At 39.3% G+C, this 26,563-nt stretch overlaps 1 protein-coding gene across 1 annotated transcript in view; it reads left to right on the forward strand.

The window, feature by feature from the left end:
* LOC306884301 (ADAMTS-like protein 3) overlaps nucleotides 1-26,563 on the forward strand; it is a 193,257-nt gene that overhangs the window by 122,589 nt on the left and 44,105 nt on the right. Inside the window, exons 8-14 of the mRNA XM_079440043.1 lie at nucleotides 4,296-4,370; nucleotides 15,389-15,546; nucleotides 16,923-17,034; nucleotides 18,390-18,528; nucleotides 18,687-18,737; nucleotides 19,559-19,769; nucleotides 21,027-21,174. Of these exons, the coding sequence (XP_079296169.1) occupies nucleotides 4,296-4,370; nucleotides 15,389-15,546; nucleotides 16,923-17,034; nucleotides 18,390-18,528; nucleotides 18,687-18,737; nucleotides 19,559-19,769; nucleotides 21,027-21,174 (894 nt within the window). The remainder of the gene's footprint in view (nucleotides 1-4,295; nucleotides 4,371-15,388; nucleotides 15,547-16,922; nucleotides 17,035-18,389; nucleotides 18,529-18,686; nucleotides 18,738-19,558; nucleotides 19,770-21,026; nucleotides 21,175-26,563) is intronic.

Genomic DNA, 26,563 nt, shown 5'->3' on the forward strand with positions numbered 1-26,563 from the left:
TCAATATCGGATTATTTTCTGTATATTTTATGGATTTATATGCTTTGTACATGCTAACGCCAAAATCTATTGAATCATTGTTCCAAATCGGTTTTGTTTCAGGTTGATGCTTCCTTAGAAGGTGTCTGGCAATGTAGGCAGTAGAAAGCAAGGCAGCTCACTAGATTTTGGAGAAGAGCCTGAGCGACTGGAACTTTTCTCCTAACCAAAACGTTTTCACACAATCATGCTATTCATTTTCAAAGCCTGTTAAAGCAAAACCGAGGTAACTCGATCCAAACAAGTTATGCATTCCTTAATAAAAGCCGTCTCACTAATAAGTCACATGCGTGGCACTGGCATGTAGGCTTCTCGTAAGTCGTCACGAGGTCTCCAGATGGAAGTCCGGTGATTGGATAGGTCATTCCCCAAAAGACTTCAATCCAGTCTGGATGACGGTCAGGATTCCAGAGCGTCACATGGATCTGTTAATATTAAAATGCAATAAAGCTGCTAATGAGCCTCTGGCTCTTACAATTCATTCCTTTTACTCTGCAGTGACTCATTTCTGCATTTTTGAAAGGAGAGCGAAAGAAGCACAGATGCATTATGGGAGCGTTTGTGTGATTTTCATTTTACTTGCTGGTCGATGCATCTTTGTGGAGCAGTTAGTCACATTAGATTACCCCCCCCCCCCCCCATCGTTATAAACAAATTTGAAGTCACACTTGCATGGTTGGGTTATTTTTAAAGCGAGGGCAATTACGTCTTGGGTACTTTTTATTGGTAATTTTGAAACGCAGCATTGTTTGAGCATTTTTTGCCCTGTTTACAACGGACTGGTGTCTGCAAACTTTATTTCATTAGAGCAATAAATTCCAGAACTTTCTAGATATGTTTCCAAAAGTAAATATTTTGGGGCTCCCATGACGTTGGCACATTTCCAAGCCCTATAATTGCTGGATGCAGTAAGCAATTGCTGAGCGAAGGGAAAAATGCTTCTTTTCCTGAATTAATTCCCGCTAATGCAATAATCTGCATTAACACTTAGCATCTACACAAACCGCTCACTTTATATTTGAGCCCAAAGTTCCTCAGTTAAAACTGTTAAAGGACATTAAGGAAGCTACTTTGAAAGCTACAAGCTAAAGATGTTTGCTGTTGAAACCAAGGGCACTTTTAGACTTAAAACACACTTAGCACTCTCACTATATTGATTTGACAAGTAAAAATGTCCAAGGGCTGACATGTATAACAGAATATTTATGTAATTTTTGGGGAAAATTATGACCACATATTATGTAAGTTGTTTAACCTTAAGTTATCCTCTGGGGTCAATATGACCCCAAGCGACTTTTCTTTAGTTAAAAATAATGGTTCCCTTTATCTCAGTGGAATAAAATCTTGTGACTTTTTCTAAATTATCTATCCATACACACACAAAAAAACTGGGCTTGATTTGGTTGTTCTAAAGGTATGTAAAAAAAAAAGTCACACTCATGACCTTTGGGGTCAATATGACCCCACATTGAAATGAATGGGAAAATCAAAAAAAAAATGTTTTTTATTTTTCATTTGTCAAAAAAAATCTATAAATCCAGAATAAACCTGAAAATTTCCATACCACAATGAAGTCCTGGTACTAGAGCACAAATGTAATGTGGAACGAACATGATCACTTGCACACACACATGCTCACGCACACAAACACACACACAGGTGTGACTCCAATTGAAAGCATTTTTTTTAGAAATTGACAAATAAAATCAATAATTCCAGCATAAATCTGAAAATTTCCACACAGAAATGAAGGCCTGGTACTAGAGCAAAAATGCAATGTAGAAAAGACATGCTCACTCAACACACACACACACACACACACACACACACAGACAGGTATGACTGCCACAGCCAAATAAAATCAGCCACAAATGCAGAACAAAGATAAAAGGGGTGAGACCTAATGCACACACACATGCGCACGCGCACACACACACACACACACACACACACACACACACACACACACAGACACACATGTGCACGCGCGCACACACACACACACACACACACACACACACACACACAGACAGACAGACAGAGAGAGCAAGGGAGAGATGAAAGGCAACTGACCTGTTCAACTTTGAGAAAGTTTACTCTGAGTTCTAAGAGCTGCAACTTTATTTTGAAAACAAAGAAATAGTTCCCACACCAAAGGTATAAAAGAGGGTCTTTGGTGTCACACAGTTCATTCTGTGTCAGTATGGCAAAGCGTTACACTCTCCTGGAGACTTTAGATTGCCTGCTTGATTCAAGTGAAACTGAATCATGCCTGGAAGACACTGAGGGCGATGACTCTGAGCCATTTGAGACATTTGGTTCATTAAAATAAATAATATTCAACTACAATCTGATTCTAAGTCTTGTCCTTTAGGTGTTTCTTATGTGGCAATTTCTGTGGTATTTTGTAAAAACAGACATTTCAAATCGCTTCAAAAACGACCAAAATTCTACTATTTGAAAGAATATTTATTTTTAATGTCTTTAATAATGTTTATACATGTATAAATTCACAAAATCTATCACAAAAGTTATAATATGAGCAGTTGGCTACATCCAGTAAAATGAATGGATCTCTATTGCCCTCTTCTGGGTATCTATGGACAATACAATTTCTTTCTTAAATTTTAATTCCTAAAGGTTTGTCTTTGACCAACAGATGGCAGAATTGTACAGCTAACACCTAGATCAATATCCAGAAACAACTTATATTTAATTTAGATCATTGTTTAAGTATTTTTTTCATAAAAAAATAATATTTTACATGCAAGCTAATGGTATAGTTGAGGAATTGTGTGGTAAATAGGTACAAAAGTACTTTGTATATCCAAAAACACAGCATTACTGTACAGATGAGAAGTAAACAAAAAAAATAATATATTATATGTATTATTAAAAATGTACATTTTTTTCACAATCATTCTTTAAATTTTGGGGTCATATATACCCCAAATGCAGTGAGTGTGAACAGGAAACTAAGGTTATAAGAAGAATAGCATATGGTGAAAACGACAGTTAAGGAAATGAGATTTTAAACAGTTTTGTAATAACTGTTTAAATAAAGATTCCTTTACCTTGTTTAGGCCAATTTCATACAGTAGCTACCATGGCATACAGTAGAATACATATTTTAATAGAAAAATCACAAAATACATCACATGGATGTTGTTGTGTCCATTGAAAAAAAAAAAGATTTTATGTGTTGTAAAGACAGTGAAATAATATTTTCAGACTGTTCTATGAAATTGCATCTTGATTGGAAATGAAGCGGAATAAAAAAAATCTGTGAGCGCACATTATTTTTTAGTTGTTTTGTATACGCACGTCTCATATTTCTAGTGGTGGAAAGAGTAATGAAAAAATATAGTCAAGTAAAAGTACCATTACCTTCCAAAAATGTAGTGTGAGTAGAGTAAAAGTACTTGTGCAAAAAACTACTTGCGTAAAAGAGTAGCCTATTTAAAACTACTCATGAGTATTGAGTAGTGAGTACTGATTGACATGAAATTCTGTCATTATTTACTCATTCATTGTGCCAAACCAGTTTCAAAAATATATGTCTGAACATCCTCCAAAAATCATTGTGGAAAAACAGAATATCTAATAATTACAGAATATCCAATTTTGGGAGAACCGTTTCTTCGCTCCGGGGATTATCCTTGTAATAAGTCTCTTTGTATATGAAATCTAAATAAAGAATAAAATGGAAGTAGAGATACAGCATAACTGGATATATTTCCTGTATTCCTCCCCATTCTCTCCATTACCCCCCTTCTGCTTGCTTTTACAGAACACTCTCAATCCAACCATAACTGAAAGCACTCAGGCTGCTCTCTGTTGTGGTTTTCTGTTTACTGAGCTGGAAATTGGTGGGTTTTCTTTTTTCAGTATTACACTGGGAAGCCACAGATGTTTTTTTTTATGGAGGGAGGTCGGACACATTAAGCGCGTTGCGGTGTGTGTGTGTGTGTGTTTGCAACTCATTTACTCTCAGATGTAATGACTGTATTTATGTGCACTTCCATATCTCATATCATCAGTGGATATTGAGATGAACCGTGAGGGATGCTGTACTTCTGATCTGTGTTTGGAGTGAAACACTGCATTGCATGTTGAATTTAATGAGTTGCCTGCCAGTTATCATCTAGGAAATAAATGCAGTTGTTTTGCAGATTAATCCAATTTTACATTTAATTTCATGCATTGTATTATGTGATGCTTTAATGACTTTCTGGTTTGTGATTCTTCTTCTGCAGCCATGAAAACGGTGATTGAAGTGCCGATGGGCAGCAGAGGCCTCAGAATCACAGCCAAGGGACCAGACATGATTGGTGAGATTATGCATATTAACTTTATACAACGATCTGTGGTGCTTCAAAGTTTCTGGTTTCTGAGGTCTTAGAGTGTAGTTATAATAGTGTGTCACAGCATTTTGAGAATGAGTGAGATGACATATTCAGCTATCAAGGAGTTTTTGCACATTCTCCCAGAGAGATTTTCCACAGTCTGAAAGTTAACACTTTTGGGATGAATATCTTGGTTTCTCCTGGTTTTATGTCATCCTAAAATCAGCTGAAGTATAATAAGGTATAGCATACAGAAAGTGAAACTTATTTATGTATGTATTTCTTTATTTATATGGTTAATAAAAGAAGTAGGCTTATATGAATATGTATGCAAATGTAATACCATTTATTTATGCTTTTTTTTTTGGGGGGGGGGGGGGGGGGGGGGGGGGGGGTGAAATAGCACCCAAATGTGTTTTAAAAAATAATCTTGTTTATATACACTGTAGGATAACTTATTTATATATTTAATGTATATTAACTTTATTTCAATACAATTTTTATGCAATTTCGATTTATTTATTTATTTTGGGGTGAAATATCACCCAAATGTGTTTTTGAAAAGCTTTGTGAGATTCATCCACATTTGAGTCATTCTTTATATGGGAAATTGGAAATATACTATATTTGATTATATAGGACTTCATTATACATAATTTAGCAAATTATATAAAAATTATATTTATTTTATTGGATAACTTTAATTTATATTAATGTTGAATAATATTTACAATAAAGAAATACTAAAAATACATTTATTCATTCATTTCAGCAGAAATTTAACTAAGTCTACTTAATGTTTATGCAAAATAATATATATATTTATTTATTTATTGATTGATTTTTATTTTGAGGATACGTATTGCCAATATGTTTTTTTTTAAATGTCTTTGTGACATTCTTCCACATTTGAGCAGTTCTTTATTAAGGAATATACTGTATTTGATTATATTTACACAAAATCTACCTTCAATGAAAGTCTGACCTCTCACACTGTCATTTCAGTTATCTTGAGTATTTTCCCCACTTTTTTCCCCTAACATTTACACTTTTTCAATTTGTAACATCTTTGCTCCTCTCAGGAAGTTGTCACAGGCCATCAGAAGCATCTGAGACTGACTTTCCAAAGAGCTTTTCCAACTTCTGCAATATAGTCTGAATTTTACAATACTTCCACAGTGACACGGCCAAACTGTATTTGACACGGTCGCCTGGTGTAGTAGCACAGTGTGGGAATGCATATGGATTTTATATCTATATCTAGCCTGAAAGACCAAAAAAAGAGAGATTTCCTATTACCTGAGTGGGACTGGCAAATGCTAAGAGGTTTGAGGGAACTTTAGGATAGAGCAGAAGAATGAAGTGTTCATGCAGGCTAATTTGTGGTGGCTGAGAGCCCGGTACGATGGAGACGGGGCCAGTAATCTTGCTGACTTCCATAACGGACACACAGAGTATGCTGAGGTCCAATCCCAGTGATCCGTTCCACATCCGACGGACCTACACTCACACATGTACACACTTCCGTTCTGTGGAAAACCACTATTTTCCCTGTACAAACACTGATATCTAAACCTGTGCATAACTCCTTTTTAGTTGCAAACTAGACATCCATCAAGAACTACAGGGCATTTACTGGATGTTTGACTTGTCAAATGTTTTAAAAATGGGGTTTGAGGGACCTGAAGATTACTTGCACCGATCAACCATCCCAAAGCTCAAGCAATGGCATTTTTCCATAAATAAAATACTTTAAAAGACTAGAAAAATAAAGAAAACAAATGTGTATAATTCCATATCTAACAGCTAGGCTTGTGAACTTGCCCTATAGATTTGTTCTTTGAGATGTTTTAGACATTATAGCTCTTTTATAATGTGCCAAATAATTGCCATTGTTTATTGTTTCAAATCGCCATCCGTTGTTGAAAATATTCAATGTGACCTTAACAATTTCAGATATAAATAAAAGTCTTTCCGTTGTTTGCAAATTGATACACTGTTTTGGAAATAATTGCGGGTCCTTCGTGTAAATAGAGCAAGAAAACAACATGTGTTAGCGGTAAGGAAAAATCAAATGACTGGTCAAAGCGGCTAGAGGCAGCTGAAGATAATTATGCCTTCTTTTTTGAAACAGAGATTCAATTCTCACGTTGTCATTCTACTCTTCTTGAGGGCATCTTGTGATAAAAATTGGCAGTTAACATTTATTTGCTCAGACAAACAGATTGGATGATGATTTTTTCTGTGTTGTGGCAGCTTACAGATTAGAATGGCTGGGTTGAAAACTTTAGTGAGAGATCCAAAGATTAAAACAAGAATTTTAACTTTTAATTTTTGTTTAACTTTATTTCAAATTTGGAATTTGTGAAATGCAGTTTGCAAACAAGAAAAAAAAAATAGAAAGAAAAGCTTCAGGGTGGACATTTACTGGATCAAAGTAGGCATTGCATACCAAAATGGAGGCAGATGGATGGATTGATGGATTAATGGATGGATGGATGCATACGATGGATGGATGTATGATACATACTATAAATGAATGGATGGGTGGGTGGGTGGATACATACTGTGGATGGATGGATGGATATTATGGATGGATGGGTCAATTTTTAGCAAGCATAGAATACCCTTTAATTTTTATGCAGATGATATGCAAATTTATCTCCCTCTGAAAAAAAAATTGTATACATGACATTAAGTCATGGTTATCTTTAATTTTTTTAAAACTAAATGAAGAGAAAACTGAAGTTGTGTGGTTTGGAGTTCCAAATAATTTTGATGATCTGGGTGATTTAGCCCCCTTTTGTAAGCCACTAGTCTGAAATCTAGGTGTTCTTTTCGACAGTGATCTCAGGTTTGAGAGACAGATTTATTCTGTCGTTAAGTCTTGTTTCTATCATTTGAAATTAATAGCGAAAGTGAAATCATTTCTGTCCACTCGTGATCTCGAAAAGCTCATTCATGCATTTATATTTACAAGACTAGATTATTGCAATGCGTTATATATTGGCATAAATAAAACACTGATTAATCGCTTACAATTAGTTCAAAACGCCGCTGCGAGACTTTTGACGGGTACTCGTAAGAGAGACCACATTACCCCAGTATTGAGCTCTTTAAATTGGCTACCAATTGACTACCGAATAAATTTAAAAATTTTAATTTTTGTTCATAAATCATTGCATGGTATGGCGCCATTGTACCTGGTAAATCTTATTAAGAAATACGAACCAAAACGGTCCTTGAGGTCAGCTGACCAGCTGGTTTTAACGACTCCAAGAACAAAGCGGAGAAGTGGAGATCGAGCTTTTGTAGCGATAGCTCCAAAACTCTAGAATGATCTACCCCTTTCTATTAGATTGGAACGTACATTCATTGTTTTTAAACATAAGCTTAAAGAATACCTCTTAGCTCTAGCATTTCATGGGGTATAGTAGTTGCTTTTGTAGGTTTATCAAACTGAGGAGTTTATTTTATTTTATTGTTATTTTATGTGGTGTTAATGATGTATGTTGTTATGATTGCTTGTGTTTGTACAGTTTGTACAGTGTGTTTTGTTCAATGACAAATTGTGTAAAAGTGCTTAATAAATAAAAGAAAGAAAGAAAGAAAGAAAATGGATACAATGGGTGGGTGGATACATACTGTGCATGGATGGATATGATGGATGGATGGATACAATGTATGGGTGGATGGATGGATACATACTGTGGATGAAGGGATATGATGGATGGATGGATGGATACAATGTATGGGTGGATACATACTGTGGATGAAGGGATATGATGGATGGATACAATGTATGGGTGGATGGATGGATACATACTGTGGATGAAGGGATATGATGGATGGGTAGATGGATACATAATGTGGATGGATACATTATTATTTAGTCATTTAGCAGATGCTTTTATCCAAAACAACTTACAAATGAGGACAACAGAAGCAATCAATTGTAGTATTAAAACCACTACAAACTGATCCAAAACTAAAAGTTTAAAGTTTATAAATACCACCTACAGTATACACATTTAAAAAATAAAGACATTAAATAAAAATGACAAATGCATACAATTTTTTTTCAAAAGTTAACATTTAAATGAAAAAAATAAATAAAGCTAAAAACAATTCAAAATATTAAAGAACAACTACATATGTGTCACACACAGGCTAGGAGACACGGAGGAGTATAGTCAGTACAAGGGTTTATTGGAACAGGTGCAAGTGAGAATACTGAGAGGTGAAGCGGGGGCAGGATCCAGGAGGTGAGATCAGCGGTGTGCACAACCGCGGGGAGGAGTGGGGCTTGGAGGTTCCAGGAACGGTGGAGAGCAGGAGCGGTGGAGATCAGGATCGGTGGAGAACAGGAGCGATGGAGAACAGGAGTTCTGTGGGGAAGCAACACAAGGTTAAGTCGTCTGGCTAGGTTCGGGTAGTGAACGGTAGACCGGACGAGGATGGAGTGCTGGCGGTGAGTGGATATAGTGCTGGTAATTAGCAGGTGGCAGGTGCGAGGAATCAGAACTCAGGTGACTGTGATCTGGGTAACGTGGGTGCAGGTGACTGTGATTCTCTGACATTACCCCCTCCTCCAGGGGCGGCTCCTGACGCCCTACCACGGCGACGGGGGCGGCCTCGGCCTCTGGGTGCGGGACGACTAGGATGGTTGCGATGGAACCCTTCGAGGAGCAAGGGGTCGAGGATGTCATCCCTGACCACCCAGGATCTTTCCTCTGGACCATACCGCTCCCAGTCCACCAGGTACTCGAGCCGGGCGCCCCGTCGCCGCGAGTCCAGGATGTTGCGGACTCGGTAGACCTCAGCTCCATCGATCATCTCCGGAGGAGGGGGCGCGTCCGGTCCCGTGGGTTCTGTGGTAGAGGGGGAGAAGGGTTTGAGTAGTGAGATGTGGAAGGTGGGGTGGATGCGATACCTGGGGGGAAGTTGCAGTTCGTAGGTGACGTCGTTCTCCTGCCTCTGAATCTTAAACGGACCAACGAAGCGGTGAGTCCGCTTTTTGCAGGGCAGGCGGAGACGGAGATCCCTGGTCGACAGCCAGACCCGATCTCCTGGCCGGTATTGGGGGGGGTTCGGATCTCCGGGCGTCTGCGAAGCGCTTATGTCTCCGCACTGCCCACTGGAGGTGGATATGGGCTGAGTCCCAAACCCTCTCACTTTCTCGGAACCAGTGGTCCACAGCTGGAACCTCAGCTGGTTCCTCTGTCCAGGGGAATAGAGGGGGTTGGTAGCCGAGCATGCACTGGAACGGGGTGAGGCCGGTGGTGGATTGACGAAGGGAGTTCTGTGCATACTCGGCCCATGGGAGAAAACGGCTCCAGCTGTGCTGATCGGGGGAGCAGTATGACCGGAGGTAGCGTCCGAGCTCCTGGATCTTACGCTCAGTCTGGCCGTTGGTTTGGGGGTGATAGCCCGAGGACAGGCTGACAGTGATTCCCAAGAGGCGGAAGAAGGATCTCCAGACCCTGGACACAAACTGAGGGCCACGGTCCGACACAATGTCCTCCGGGAGGCCGAAGTTGCGGAACACATGGTGTAATAGGCATTCGGCTGTTTCCAACGCCGTGGGCAAGCCTCTGAGGGGGATGAGTTTGCAGGCTTTGGAAAAACGGTCCACCACAACTAGGACACAGGTGTGACCCTCAGACTCCGGGAGGTCGGTGACGAAATCCACACCGAGATGGGACCAGGGCCTCTGGGGAACGGGTAGGGGAACCAGTTTGCCTGCGGGCAGATGGCGAGGAGACTGGGACATGGCACAGACTGAGCAGCCTTGAACGTACCTGATGACATCCGCGGCCATACCGGGCCACCAGTACCGAGCTTGGAGAAGTGAGAGGGTTCGCTGGCTGCCTGGATGTCCAGAGCCCGGTACTTCATGCGTTGAGCCCAGAAGGGGGAGGCGCTGGGAGCGGGGCACATAAGTTTTCCCTTCTGGACCTCCCTGCGGAGCGGGTTCGGTGAGAGTGGCGTCACGGATGGTGTCGTTGAGCTCCCACTGGATGGGACTGACTATGAGGGCTGGAGGGAGAACGGGTTCGGGGTCTGTGGGTGTTTCTGGTGCATGAAGGCGGGAGAGTGCATCGGCCTTGGTGTTGCGGATTCCGGGGCGGTAGGTGATAGTGAAGGAGAACCGAGTAAAGAAGAGGGCCCAGCGTGCCTGGCGGGGATTCAAGCGTTTGGCATCTCTGAGATATTGGAGGTTTTTATGGTCCGTGATGACAGTGAAGGGGCAGGCGGCTCCCTCCAGCCAGTGACGCCACTCCTCCAGGGCTAGTTTGATTGCCAGTAGCTCTCGATTGCCGATGTCGTAGTTTACCTCCGCAGGGGACAGCTTCCGTGAGAAGAACGCGCAAGGATGGAGGCGGGGAGGCTCGTCGTGGTGTTGGGACAGCACGGCCCCGACTCCCGTGGTGGAGGCGTCGACTTCCACGACAAACGGGATCTGGGGGTCTGGGTGGCGAAGAATGGGGGCCGTGCTGAAGGCTTCCTTGAGCTGGTGGAACGCTTCGTGGGCTTCGGGGTTCCAGGACAGAGACTTGGGCGTACCGCGGAGCATGGAGGTGAGGGGTGACGACAGTCGACTGAATTGGTGGATGAACCGTCTGTAAAAGTTGGAGAACTTTTCCAGACTTTTCCAGAAGGGATCCAGATGGACCAACTTTTTTGGTCCATCTGGATCCCTTCGGGGCTGATGGTATAGCCGAGGAACTGTACCATGGGGCGATGGAACTCGCACTTCTCCAGTTTCAGGTAGAGCTGGTGTTCCCTGAGCCGCTGAAGGACCTGCGCAACGTGGTGGCGATGTTCGGCCAGGTTCCGGGAGTAAATCAGGATATCGTCTATGTAGACGATCACGAACTGGTGGAGGAACTTCCGGAACACCTCGTTCATGAAGCTTTGAAAGACAGACGGTGAGTTGGAGAGGCCGTACGGCATAACCCGGTACTCGTAGTGCCCAGATGGAGTGTGGAACGCCGTCTTCCACTCGTCGCCCGCCCTTATCCTCACGAGGTTGTACGCGCTTCGCAGGTCCAACTTGGAGAAGATGCGGGCCCCACGGAGTTCCTCGAGGGCGGCCGGGACCAGGGGAAGCGGGTACGGGAGCTTGACTGTCTGACCGTTGAGTGCACGGTAATCTATGCAGGGCCTCAAGCCTCCGTCCTTCTTGCCCACGAAGAAGCTCGAGGCGGCGGGGGATGTTGACTGCCGGATAAAGCCTTGTTGAAGAGCCTCCTTGATGTACTCCTCCATTGCCTTGCGCTCCGGGATGGACAGAGGGTAGATCTTACCCTTTGGCAGTTTAGCTCCAGGCAGCAGGTCGATGGCACAGTCCCATGGCCGGTGCGGTGGTAGGCGAGTGGCTGCCTGCTTGCTGAAGACATCCTGGAACGCCTGGTAGTCAGATGGGACAGTACACTTCACCTGGGGTTCCGGACTTTCTACCAGCGTGGAACAGACTTGCAGGTGTGTGGGGTTCGTGGGAATCTTCTGCACTGACTGCAGGCAGGAATGGACACAGAACTCGCTCCAGCGAGTGACTTCGCAGGGATCCCATCTGACTACTGGAGAGTGGAGATTGAGCCATGGGCGTCCCAGGATGATATCCACCGTTGGCCCCTCCAGTACCAGAAAGGTGATGGACTCCTCATGGAGACAGCCGACCCGGAGTGTCAAGGGGGGAGAGCGATACTTCACTTTGCCACGCCCCAGCGGCTTTCCCTGGATGGCCTCGACTCGGAGCTCCCGGGGTTGCCGCCTCCGGGGGAGATTGAGGTGGGTTAGGAGGGCTTGGGAAATGAAGTTCCCCGAGGAGCCCGAGTCGACCAGGGCGGAGACTGAAATAGAGGAATCTGGGGTGAGGAGTTGTACTGGCATCAGTGATAGTGAGGAAATGTCAGGTTCAATTTGAAGGGTACTCACCGCGGGGCGTGGAGGTCGAACGGGGCATTCCAGGATGAAGTGTCCTGGTTTCGCACAGTAGAGGCATAGGTTGGCCGCGAGGCGGCGCGCACGCTCCGTGCGGGAGAGGCGGGCGGTGTCTACAAGCATGGGTTCTGGTACTGGGGAGCTTGCAGCGGGTGAGGCTGACGGGGGGGGCGGACTCATCCTCGAGGCAGGCGGTGAGGCGTTGAGAGATGCGAGAGGCGCGTTGCATGAAGGTTTCTAGTCCAACGCTGTCATCGTAGATGGCCATCTGGGCGCGCAGGCGGGAATTCAAGCCGAGGCGGTAGGCACTCAGCTTGTGGCCGCTAGAGTGCGAAACTCCAAGGTGTAGTCATCCACGGACGCCTCTCCTTGGCGCAGAAGACGATCCTGCACAGAGATGCGTCCCGCGGCGACTCCGAAGACCTCCTTGAAGTGGTTGGTGAACGCTTCGTAGGAGTTGATGATGGTGCTCTGCGCGTCCCAGATAGCCTGCGCCCATAGCAACGCCTTGCCGGACAGGAGGGAGGTAAGAAAGGCCACCTTCGATCTCTCGGTGGTGAACTTACGGGGTTGTGCCTCGATGTACAGGGACACTTGCAGAAGGAATCCGCCACACCCCGCCGCATCACCCGCGTACTTCGATGGAATGGCCACGGGACTCTCAGAGGCAGGTGGTGGGACAGGTGGCGGAAGAAGGGAAGCCCTGAGAGTACTGACCAACTCCTCCAGCGTGTCGATGGCCGTGGGCGGCCGGGACTCCATGACACGCGGTGTAGTTGGTTGGGTCCGGTCTTCTGTCACACACAGGCTAGGAGACACGGAGGAGTATAGTCAGTACAAGGGTTTATTGGAACAGGTGCAAGTGAGAATACTGAGAGGTGAAGCAGGGGCAGGATCCAGGAGGTGAGATCAGCGGTGTGCACAACCGCGGGGAGGAGTGGGGCTTGGAGGTTCCAGGAACGGTGGAGAGCAGGAGCGGTGGAGATCAGGATCGGTGGAGAACAGGAGCGATGGAGAACAGGAGTTCTGTGGGGAAGCAACACAAGGTTAAGTCGTCTGGCTAGGTTCGGGTAGTGAACGGTAGACCGGACGAGGATGGAGTGCTGGCGGTGAGTGGATATAGTGCTGGTAATTAGCAGGTGGCAGGTGCGAGGAATCAGAACTCAGGTGACTGTGATCTGGGTAACGTGGGTGCAGGTGACTGTGATTCTCTGACAATATGTGTATGTACAACCATACACACACACACACACACACACACACACACGCACACACACACACATATATATATATATATATATATACATATACATATACATACACATTTATAAATTCAATATATATATTATTTCATGTCCATTTAGTTTGTAGAAGTATTAAAATAACTAAAATGAAATAAAACTAAAACTTAATAAAAGTTTATACAGACCTATACAGACATAATAAATTCAGACATAATTTAACTCAAATTAAAATAAATAACTAATACAAATGAAATGACAGTAATCCTAAAAAATAGCACTGCCTAACACAAATGCTAAAAAACAACAAGTTACTTACACATACATAGTAAGAAATGGTTATAAAAGCTGAAACAGAAGAGAAACGTAGTAGGAAGAGGAAAAATAAAAAGGGATACTTAGATCCTTTGTCCCTGCCTGGTGGAGTCGCACGGTAGAGTCGATGGTCTTTACACTCTTCGGCCTTCACATGAGGATAAACTAAAAAACTAAGCTTTATTTTTATACCCGTCTAACAAAATACTACTTGAATTCAGCTGGACACACTTTCTTTATTTTTTCCACAACAAATGGCCAAGCAAGCCCAGACACTGATAAGATACGCCATACAGAACAAGACCAAATGCGATATCAGCACGTCTCCACACAGTAAACAAAACAAGCGTATCCTCACAACGGCAACTGCGCTAAACACTAATGAGACAAGTAAATACACTTTCGAGCTGCTTTTAACTTCCGCTGATCAAGACTGCTTCTCGCAAAGAGTATTTCTTTACACTGTTTTCTGCTGGCGCTTGAACACACTTTCCTTATTTTTTCCACAACAAATGGCCAAGCAAGCCCAGACACTGACAAGATACGCGATACAGAACGAGACCAAACGTGATATCAGCAAGTCTCCACACAGATATGATCACATATGATGGATGGATGGAGACATATGATAGATAATAGGATGGATGGATATATATACAATGGATGGATGGATGGATAAAACATACTGTGGATGGATGGATATGATGGATGGATACAATGGATGGGTGGATGATACATACTGTGGATGGATGGATACATAATGTGGGTGGGTGGATGGATGGATATGATGGATGGATGGATGGATGGATGGATGGATAGATACAATGGATGGGTGGATGATACATACTGTGGATGGATGGATACATATGATGAATGGATGGATGCATACTGTGGGTGGATGTATGAATTGATACATATGATGGATGGATGAATACAATGGATGGGTGGATAGATATAATGGATGATAGAATGGACAGATATATACGATGGATGGATGGATGGATGCATACATACTGTGACTATTTTTAGACTGAAGAAGCAATATGATTTATTATTCCACCATATTTCTTGTCCTCATTCAACTCTATTTTCATTAAATCTGGCAAAATAACCAAAAATCTTAGCATAAATAATTTTAGTAATTCAGTTAAAGTGTAACTTCATTAACTGAAAAGACCTTCATAGACCTTCAAATGTGGGATAAAAAAGAGTTGTAGGCAATTTCATCTGTTCATCGTCTGCCAGGCAACCAACCTCCAATCTAAATCTCCACCCTCCAAACACAGGTCAGCCAACCCTAACATGCAGAGTGATTGACAGGTAGACAGTCTTACAGTTTAGAGTACAGAGTGAACCACTCCACTCTCAGTTAGTGCTGCTTCAGAGACAGGTGTGCTTTCTCAGGACACCTGTTTCAGCAATATCTGTCAGGTAGAAGCAAGATATTATTTATGATAATCACACAAAATCACTCATAGAACCTTAAATGTCATATTTCAGTGGTTGAAGCTCATGCACCAAACAGCAGGAGAGAAGAGGTGGTGTTCAGCTCTTCAGGTTCTCACACTCTGGCTAACAACACGGTGGAGTACCAGAGAGGAGCAGACAGACAGACCCTCCGCTGTTACGGACCGCTGTCTGCAGACTTCACTATAAAGGTGGGTAATGAAAGCCGAATGGCAGATTTATCTGCAAGTGATATTAGAAAGCAGCTGGAATTCTTAGCCAGCAATAGTCTTTTTGATGTATAGATACCTTCTCTTCTGTTGGAGCTTCCAAATGAACCCGTGAGTCATCTACTTGAAGGACCTCCTAAAATTTTAAAGGACTAGTTTAACCAAAAATGAAACATTTAGTGGGAAAAAATTAATTATTTACTCATTCAAACCTCCATTATTTTCCTTTTTTCCCCATAACATACAAACAAGATGTGATGCACTTCCTTTCCACAGAACAAAAGTGAACGGTCTGTTGTATTCATAACGTTGTTTTTTAAGACAAAACTACAAAGGAGATTAGAGGATTTTTTTTTAAATTCCAGTTTTTATTAATTATAATGTTATGTATATGGTCTAATTTATATTATTAGAGTGTTAATAATCAGTGTTGGGTGAAATGCATTACTAAGGGATTACTCCTAATTTTTCTGTAATGTAATTTCTGTTACTTCTGATATAATTGCTTTAAATACTGTGTAGACCAGGGGTGGCGATCTACTGTCCTGCAAAGTTTAGCTCCAACTCTAATCAAACACACCTGCCTTTAATTTTCACGCGATCCTGAAGACCTTAATTAGTTGCTACAGGTATTTTTGAGTTGGAGCTAAACTTTGCAGGACAGTCGATCGCCAGGAACAGGGTTGGGCACTCCTGGTGTAGACTATAAGTCTATATAAAACAATAGTTCATCAAAATTTAACATTTAATGTTAAAATCTGTGTTTTTAATAGGCCTACTTAGTGCTTTTAAAAACTTTGTTCAGATCAAGAATAAATTTTGCTATTTTATATTAATTCTGTAGTGTTTTTATATGTATTGAATACTAATGATTGTAAAAGTTCCATGCAAACTCAGTTTGAAGCTTCATGGTGAGTTTAAAGCGGCAGAGAGAATCAGTGTTTAATCTCCGTGTGAAACTGTTAACACACAACAATGTGATTGTAATCATGTTAGACTTTCTCATCTCGTGACCTGAGAGTCTTGATTTGTCTTGACACTACAGTAATTGAACATGACTCATTAGCAGCACGCAATCAGTATTTAACTAATCATCACAGCTGCAGAAATCCAGACTATAGAGGATATTCAGTGGCAGATGATGCATGCTGGGTTTTCTATGGAAATCATGACATGAGTTGGACTGCGGCCCCTTGAGTAAATTTGCTGCTTATTATACATGTCAAAATCATTTTAGTTTTTAAAAATTAATGGGCTTTTATCTGATAACGCTTCTCATTTTTTGTGATGTGATTGTGAATAGGGCTATTAAAAGTAAATGATCAGACATATTATAATTGATTTTGGGTTCTCCTCAGGTGAAGTACGCTGGCCCTAAAGACACAGTGATGCAGTTCATGTTTTACCAGCCCATCCGCTACCAGTGGAGGGAAACTGACTTCTTCCCCTGCTCTGTCACCTGTGGAGGGGGTGAGTGATGAATTGATTCAATATAGCCATTTTTAATTATTCCCAGTGATTGAATGATTTGAATTCACTAAAAACATTTAGATCTTCATACCTACACGATGATGCTTTGAAATATGGTGTATTGGTATCTGATAAGCAAATAATTATTTTCAGATTATGGCTGATAACTAACAAATTGCAAATGTTAAAACTCTTCACTATTGTGTCTAAATAAATAATAATAAAAAAAAAATAAAAAAAACTGAAGTCAATCATTTTGAATGAGACAAGTAAATTTAGGCATTGTATTTAATGTACCTTATAAAAATTCATATTTATTTGCTAAGGATTACATATAGTTGTTAACGGGTTAGTGTTTTTAAAAATTAACAGTTAGACGAGGGCAAATATATAATCTAAATGTAAAAATAGGGGAAATGAGCTGTACAATTAAATATCCAAATTATATCAGTTGAAATATATCCAGGATCAACCAATGTCAATACTGATAAATTTAAAAATTTAATATCTGCATTAATATGTGAATTGATTGGTTACCCATATATCATGGATTAATATGATAATACTATTTAAAATGTTGCCTACATAGGGTGCATTTGTCATAAATGATAAGTTTTTGGTTGTGTCTTCGGATAACATTAATTTATGATAAACATTTGACTGTTAGTTTTGACAGTTGATGTACTCTGGTTCTTCCCTGAAGGTTATTAGCTTTAAATGTACAAATAAGTATAAATATTAAATATTCAGTATCTGCTGATGTATGTCCAGCTGGTATACTGCATATCAACCAATGCCAGCACAGATAAATAATAATACTAAAAAACTTTGATATTGGTAGATAACTGATTTGGTACCTTTCATGCATTAATATATGATAAATGCATGTATTACCATGTATAATACTTAAAATGCTGCCTATATAGGGTCCATAACGTTTTTAGGTTCTGAAAGTTTTTGGATACGTTTTTGGTAAATATTGATTCATGATAAACATTAGGCTATTAGTTTTTTATGTTTGTTGGTGCTTTGTCTCGCCCCCTTAAGATATTTATCAACTTTAAAAAAAAAAATCAAAAATCCTTCGTATATAATTAAATATTCAGTATCCACTGATATATATATATATATCAACCAATGGCAATGCGATAAATTAAAAATATCTCTATTTGAACATATATTGGCAGATAATTGATTTGTTACCCATAATGCATGCATTATCATAAATACTATTTAAAATGCTGCTGTAACTGTTTTTAGATTCTGAAAGTTGTTGGACGCATTTTTGGCTAATATTGATTTCTGATTTGACTATTAGTTTTGATGCTTAATGGTGCTTTGTGTCATCCCTGAAGGTTATCAGCTGAATTCGGCTGATTGTATGGACATTCGTTACAACAAATCAGTTGCGGAGCACCTGTGCCACAGCTTCCCAGAGAACACCAAACCCACACCCAAACTCAAGGAGTGCAACATGGATCCCTGCCTCGAAAGGCTGGTTCTGTCTTATCGACCCTCCATGAATAAACACAATGAGTGAAGAATGAATCTCAGTAAACCAGAGCATGTCTGTGCATGAGACTTCCTGTGCATCAGCCTATGATTGTGTGGATAATGGCTTGAAAGGCTAATGTGTTTTTTTTTCTCTGCAGTGATGGATTCAAGGAAGTGATGCCCTACGACCAGTACCAACCTCTACCACGGTATGAAGTTATTTACTGTACAGCACACTTACAGCTCACATACTGTTGCAGATCACTGATAGTATTCATCAGGACCAACTTTTGAGTGTAAATACAATAATGAAAGTAATACTTTGAAACGTTATCGTTAAAGGTTTGGGGTCAGTAAGACTTGACTAAATTTATATTTTATTACTTTTATTCATCGAAGAGACATTAAATAGAAACTAAAACCATACGTGTGTGTGTGTGTGTATAATATATATTATTATACCATAATATTATGCATGCATGTATGTATGTATGTGTATATATATATATATATATATATATATATATATATATATATATATATAAAAACTAATATATATTATTAATTAAGTAACAAAGTATGGTTTTAGTTTTACTTAACTATAATGACTATAACTATAAGATACATGTTACAAAAGATTTGTTTCAAATAAATGCTGTTCTTTTCAAATTTATATTTATCAAAAAACCCTGGAGAAAAAAAAAACACAAACTAATTATAAGTGTCAGTAAAGCACAACTGTATTCAAGATAAATTAGAATAAATCTTGAGCATATTAGATTTGTTTCTGAAGGATCATGTGACACTGAAATTTCAGCTTTGCATCACAGGAATAAATTACATTTAAATATATTAAAATGGAAAACAGTTATTTGAAATTGCAATAATATTTCACAATTTTACTGTTTTTATTGAAATAGTGATCGCCTTGTTGACGCCTTTACATTATAACATTTCATAACAAAGTTAATAGATTATTATGATATATAAGTTACTACTTATCTATTAAACGTGACCTTGATTGGTGCAGGTGGGAGCAGAACCCGTGGACGTCGTGTTCGGTGTCATGTGGAGGAGGCTCTCAGGAGAGAAGCGTGGTGTGTGTCGAGGAGGACGTCCACGGGCAGATCGTGGAGGTGGAGGTGGAGGAGTGGAAGTGCACACACTCCCCTCGACCAATCAGCAAACAGAGCTGCAACACCTTTGAGTGTCCGCAGTGGATGGCCATGGAGTGGTCTCAGGTGAGTGACCTTTACTGACCTCTTCTTCCATTTCTGATGACCATTGACCATCTATAGCTCTGTTCTACAAACCAGTGAGTTGTCTCTGTGTCCTAACCTAAATAAAATCATGTGAGTGACTGAACTGAAACACTGTTTATAGGCAGCAGCTCTGTTAAAACTGATTTAATGCTCAAATTTTATGTTTTGTTTTGTTTTGTTGAAAAGAAATGAATATAATACAGCAAAAGCATCTTTAATTAAAAGTGACTTTAGTTTTCACAAAAATATTAAGCAGCACAGTTGTTTTCAATTGATAATACACAGTAAAGCGGATTATTTTGGTATCACTGAGATGCTAATTTTAGTTTTTTATTAATGTTTTGAATTGTTTATATTTTATATTTTCGGTCCCACTTCATATTAGGTGGCCTTAACTACTATTTACTTACATTTAAATTAATAATTTAGTACAATGCACTTATTGTGTACATACATGCTTTTACGTTGTACTTATATTTTTAAAAATACCTATATGTAGTTACATTTGTAATTAATTTCTGTAATTGCATTTATAATTACACTGTTGACCCATCCTTACACCTTAACCCACCCACTTATGTCATTTGTGTCTCCGTGCTGAAAATGGGGCGTGAAAACTAAGGGGTTAAACCTACCCTTACCACCAAACCTGTCCCTAACCTTACCTATATCCCACAATTTAAATTTTAGTCAAAGTTAATGTTTTAGTAATTTAGTTGTGTGTCATTTTTAATAAGAAATATCTATTGAGCACCAAATCAGCGTATTAGAGTGATTTCTGAATTTTAGATATTATCTAATAAAAAATATCAAATATATAATATAATAGATATTATATAATATTCGATTATAATATATGATTTCTGAAGAATTATGTGACATTGAAGACTGGAGTAATGGCTGCTGAAAATTCAGCTTTACATCTCAGGAATTAATTACATTTTAAAATATATTTAAATAGCAAAGTTATTTTAAATTGCAATACTATTTCAAAATATTACTGTTTTTCCTTTATTTTTGAACAAATAAATGCAGCCATGTTGAACAAAAGAGACTTCTTTCAAAGTCGTTAAAAAAAAAAAACTTTTTTCACATATTTTTCACTTCATTATTGGTGTAAATAGGCAAATTTCAATGAAATGTAAATGTGTAGTGCTTTCACAGTACATATTGACTGTAATATGATCATTTATTTATCACAGTATTTGTTTGTGTTTTTGTATCTGTGTTATCCAGTGCACGGTCACCTGCGGCCCAGGTTTGCGCTACAGAGTGGTGCTGTGTGTGGATCACAGTGGACAACATACTGGCGGCTGCAATCCTCACCTCAAACCCCATATCAAAGAGGACTGCCTGGTCCCTGTCGCCTGCCACAAGCCACGAGGTACAAACAACAAAATCCACAATCGAGTGAACTACTCTGCTGACTACTGTTACATAGTCAGCTGCTTTGTAAGTCAGCATCCTCACTGAAATAGAACCTTATACAGTATGTGGATTTGAAGCATGCACATGTGAAATTACTTAATTCCGATTAATTTTGATGTTAGCGTGTTGCTAAGATAAAGACATAATGCCCTAATACAGCTGTTTTCAACTGAAAACTGCTTATTTTCAAACTGCTTATTTTATTTAAAGAAACTAGGAGTGGCCATTTAAATTACTGTAAATAAATTGTTAAAGGATTAGTTCACTTTCAAATTAAAATTTCCTTATTTACTCACCCCCATGTCATCCAAGATGTATATGTATTTCTTTCTTCAGTCAAAAAGAATGTTTTTGATGAAAAAAATTTTGATACATTTTTCTCCAATAGTTAGTTTCAATGGACTCCAAACGGTTGAAGGTCAAAATTACAGTTTCAGTGCAGCTTCAAAGGGCTGTAAACGATACCAGACGATGAATAAGGGTCTTATCTAGCGAAACGATCTGTCATTTAAAAAAAATTAAAATTAATATGCTTTATAAACACAAATGCTCGCCTTGTTCTGTTCTGCGATGCGTGCATCACGTAACAAAACTACAGAATGTCACATTTTATTATTAGCCGTTTCAACACATAGATGTTTTACCAGCTAAGAATTTCAGCACTTTTAGAGTTTCACCCCTCTATCTGATGTGAGCATAAGTATTGGAACAGTTGCCTCACGGGTCTTTCTAAGTGATCAGCTGTGTCCTGTTGCATTAATTCTTCAGATATTAAAAGCAGGGAATGTGTCGTATCAGTTATATCCATTACTTCTGTATTCTGAATCTTGCATTCGATGATGACACACACAAACCAGGATGAAGATGAGGGAACTGACTTTGAGAGAAAAGCAAGCAATTTGGATGCTAAAAGAAAAGAGGAAGTCAATTAGAACTCTAGCAAAAACAAAGGGCATGGAGAAATCAAGAGTTTGGAAACCACCAGCAACCAACAACGACCTGATCGGCTGAGAAAACAACAGTAGTTGATGACAGACAAATCATAAAAGCTGTGAAAATTAATCCTAAAAGATGTGTCTGTAAAATCACCAACAACTTCCAGAAAGCTGGGGTGATGCTCTGACAATCTACTGTCCTCAGGAGACTTTGACACAGAATTACAGATGCTACACAGCAAGATGCAAACCTCTGACCAGCACCGAAAATAGAAAGGCAAGATTAGAGTTTGCAAAAAAGCACAAAGGTGAGCCAGAAGAGTTTTGGAACTGTGTTTATGGACCGATGAGACAAAGATGAACCTTTATCTAAGTGAAGGGAAAGCAAAAATGTGGAGAAAAAAAGGGAACTGCAATGATCCCAAGCATACAGCCTCATCTGTAAAGCATGGTGGAGGTGATGTCATGGCATGGGCATGCATGGCTGTCTCTGGAACAGGCCCTCTCAACTTTACTGATGACTTAATGTATGATGACAGTAGCAGAATGAATTTGGAAGGGTACGAAACCATCTTGCCTACCAATATTCAAGAAAATGCCACCAGATTCATTGGGAAGTGCTTCATATTGCATCAGGAAAATGACCCAAAACACCCTGCCAGTTCAGTCAAGGAATTTATAAGGGCAAAGAGATGGAAAGTCTTAGATTACCTACGTCAATCTCCAGATTTAAATCTGATTGAACATGAATTTCACCAGCTGAAGAGGAGAGTAAAGGCAGAAACTCCCCAAAACAAGCAACAATTGGAATTGGCTGCATTAAAGGCTGGGAAAAGTATTTCAAAGGATGAGACCAAGAGTCTGGTGATGTCTATGGGTCACAGACTCACTGCTGGGATTGTGCGCAAGGGATCTGCAACTTTCTTTTATATCTGCCTTATGTTCAACTGTTCCAATACTTACGCTCACATCAATGAGTGGGATGAACTCTAAAAGTGCTGTTCTTTTTATTTGGTAAAACATGTATGTGTTGAAACAGCTAATTATAAAATGTGACATTCTGTAGTTTTGTCTCATATTCATCTTTTAATCATATTTGCAAATGTCTTGACTCCACAGCCAACAGAGCAATTTTGTCTTTACTTTTCCGATACTTATGGAGTGCACTGTATATATATTTATTTATTTATTTATTTATTTATTTATTTATTTATGACTTGACTTTCATGACCAGGTCTAGAAATCACACATTTATGAATCCCTTATATATCAAAGTTTTCAAAGACTCTAAAAATCCTTGGTTTAAAAATGACAGTTGTTGAGGGAACAAATTAAAATATCAAATATGATTTGAAATATTTCTCTAACATTTTTCATTGACTTTGTCACAATGCCTTCTAGGATAGCCTTCTTGGTGAAATATACATTCAGTGCTGACTTCTTTCTCTCGTAAGTTCCTTTGGTTTTTTGACAAATCAAACAATGCAATACTGTGATTCATCGTAGCTGATTAGTTTCGTTCAAGTCTTTGAACTCTTTATGGAAGAATTTTCTGAAATGCCTTCAGAGAAAATAAATTGGAAATAAATCTGGAGCCAAGGCCGCTGATAAAGTGAGCAGTCACTGCTGAGCTCCATTCATCTACTAATAAAAACTAACATTAAAACATTGATATGATTAAAATGCTGTTAGAACTTATTTGTTTCAGGGAGGCATTTAAAGTCTCCGTTCCAAAACCTAGTAATAAAATTACGCTGCCCTTTAAGGAACCCCATTTTGCAGCATTGCGTGTATCTATCACAGAGAATATAATGATAATGTGCATAGAAAAAAATCCATCTGAGATATAGTGAACTGCAGGAAAGAAACATTTATCATTTATGTAATTTGTATTTGAGTGAGGTATAGAATTGCTGACTGCGTAGAGTCTTCATCTCAGTGTAGGATGTTGCCTATGTAGGCAGCAGGGAAGCTCACTAGACTTTGGAACACAGCCAAAGCGGACTCCATTAGGGAACAGTCAGATCCTACAGCTGCCAGACAGGAGAGAAGAGTGTGTGATGCAGACCCGCTCATGAAATAACGTGATGTGAATATGAAATGCTCCATAAGTGCAGACAGACACCGTGAGCTCATAGAGAGTCAGTCACGGTGTGTTTTAGAGCTCTTTCTTGCTGTGGAGTTCATTAATACCTGAGACTTCTTCCTGTCTGTCACTTTATTTTCCTGTCAGGTCCCTGTTACTTCTGACATTTTTTTTTTTTCAGCGTTTTTCCCGTAAGAGAAAACATGAGAATGAAATCTCATTATGATCTCTGTTGTTCTCCCTAGCCCCAGTGAAGTAAAATAAAATTAGTCAATAAATACAGTTCACTACTTCATATCAGAAATTAATTAAACAAGTGGCTGAAAATAAATTAAAATAATTAAATTGTCATTAAAAAGAGTACAGAGCTATTCGAATGTTAATGCAATTGTTGATTTTGAATAATGAGTTCTGAAAGGCCAAATTAATTGTGATTTTTATTATTATTATTGAATGGATTTATGGCTATGAATGTGTTTGTATTTATGTGACAATGTTAAAACAAATTAATTCAACAAGTGGTTCAGTATGAGTCAGTGATCCACAATGTTCATAAATACTATTAATTTTATTTATAAGTATTTCAACAACATTTTCTTTTCGCTTCATTCATACACATTTGGATTTTTGGGGGATTTTACATTTCTTGTTTTTGCATTTTATGTTCTTACATGAATATTCAAATTTACTTTTATTTGTATAGCTCTGTACTTGTCAACTCATTTTTTTTTTTACTAACATTATAGCTCTGTACTCTTGTCAACACTTTATTTTATTGTATTTTATTTTATTAAATTTTATTTTATTTTTTATCATAACATTATTTCTCTACATTCTTGGCAACCTATTTTATTTTGTTTTGTTTTGTTTTATTTTTCATTTACCTATTTTAATGTATCCAAAGCTATATTTGGAGAAAGTTGAAGCATGACTGAGAACTCAACCTTGGTTCAATAATATTTTTCATCTGGGTCTCTTCGTGTGACCATGTCTTTTCTCACTTAAAAATGTTACGTCTTTTTGGCAAGACACTCTTGTCATGAAGTCTTGTGTAATTAGTTCAAGTGATTTGTCTGAGTATATGAATAAATTGCGCTTTTTTTCATGGCAAGTCATGCCAAACATAGTCCCGTCTGCTCATGAATCAAGCTTCCTTATTTGAGACAGAAGACTTGTGAGTTCAGGCACATAACAGGAGGTGTTTGTCATCTAGACATCTAACACTTTTCCTCCTCACACGTGTTTTACATTTACAAGCTTTGCTTAAATCCTCCAAATTTTCATTGAAGGAATACTTCACCCAAAAATGAAAATTCTGTCATAATTGAATCACCATAATGTCATTCCAAACCCAAAGCGCAGCTTGAAGATAACTTATAATTCTCCTTTGTGCTACACTGAACAAATGCACAGGTTTGAAATGAAATGAGAGAAAGTAGTATTTTAATTTTTGAGTGAAGTACACTATACCTTTCAAATGTTTGGGGTGAGTAAGACTTTTTTTTTTTAATTAATCCTTTTATTCAGCAGGAATGCATTAAATTCATCTAAAGTGACAGTAAGACATGCTTTCTGCTCAAATATTAAGCAGCTCAGTTGTATTCAACATTAATAATACTAATAAATACTTCTTGAGCAGCATATCAGAATGATTTCTGAAGGATCATGTGACACTGAAGACTGGAGTAAAGATGCTGAAAATTCAAGCTTTGCATCACAGGAATAAATTAAATTTTTTAAATATATTAAAATAGAACAGAGTTATTTGAAATTGTAATACTATTTCAGAATATTACTGTTTTTACTGTATTTTTGATTAAATAATTGTAGCCTTGGTGAGCATGAGACTTCAAAAAATGTCTCCAACCCCAAACTTTTGAACAGTTGTGTATTCCTTTAAATGTAATATCAGTTACGCAGTGATGCCAAAATTCAAGAAACCCTAATCAGAAACATCTGTGCGCTTTTTTTCACCAATAATTCTCATCGAATCAATCAATTCCACACTTAACTTGAGCCTGACATGCTTGTAAAAACTCAGTGGGTTGAAATGGCAGAGGCTCCATTTCATCTCGACCGTCCCGCATGCCAAATCTGAGGACGTCTGCCATCAGAGAAACCCAGAAACCCCGACTGAAGAGCCAAACCCTGAGCCCTCGGCATGTTCTGCCGTGAGACTTTACTGCTGTCCCACAGTCACCGACAGCTGTGATAATCCTGTTCCAGATCAATAAATGGTTGCTTGCGTAAATATTTGGTTGTCACATGGAGATTTATGTTGAGGTTTATTAGCTGTGTTTGGGTTGGGGGTTGGAGGGGAAGCG

Source organism: Barbus barbus (assembly GCF_936440315.1).
Source record: "Barbus barbus genome assembly, chromosome: 2".
Classification (NCBI taxonomy): Eukaryota; Metazoa; Chordata; class Actinopteri; order Cypriniformes; family Cyprinidae; genus Barbus; species Barbus barbus.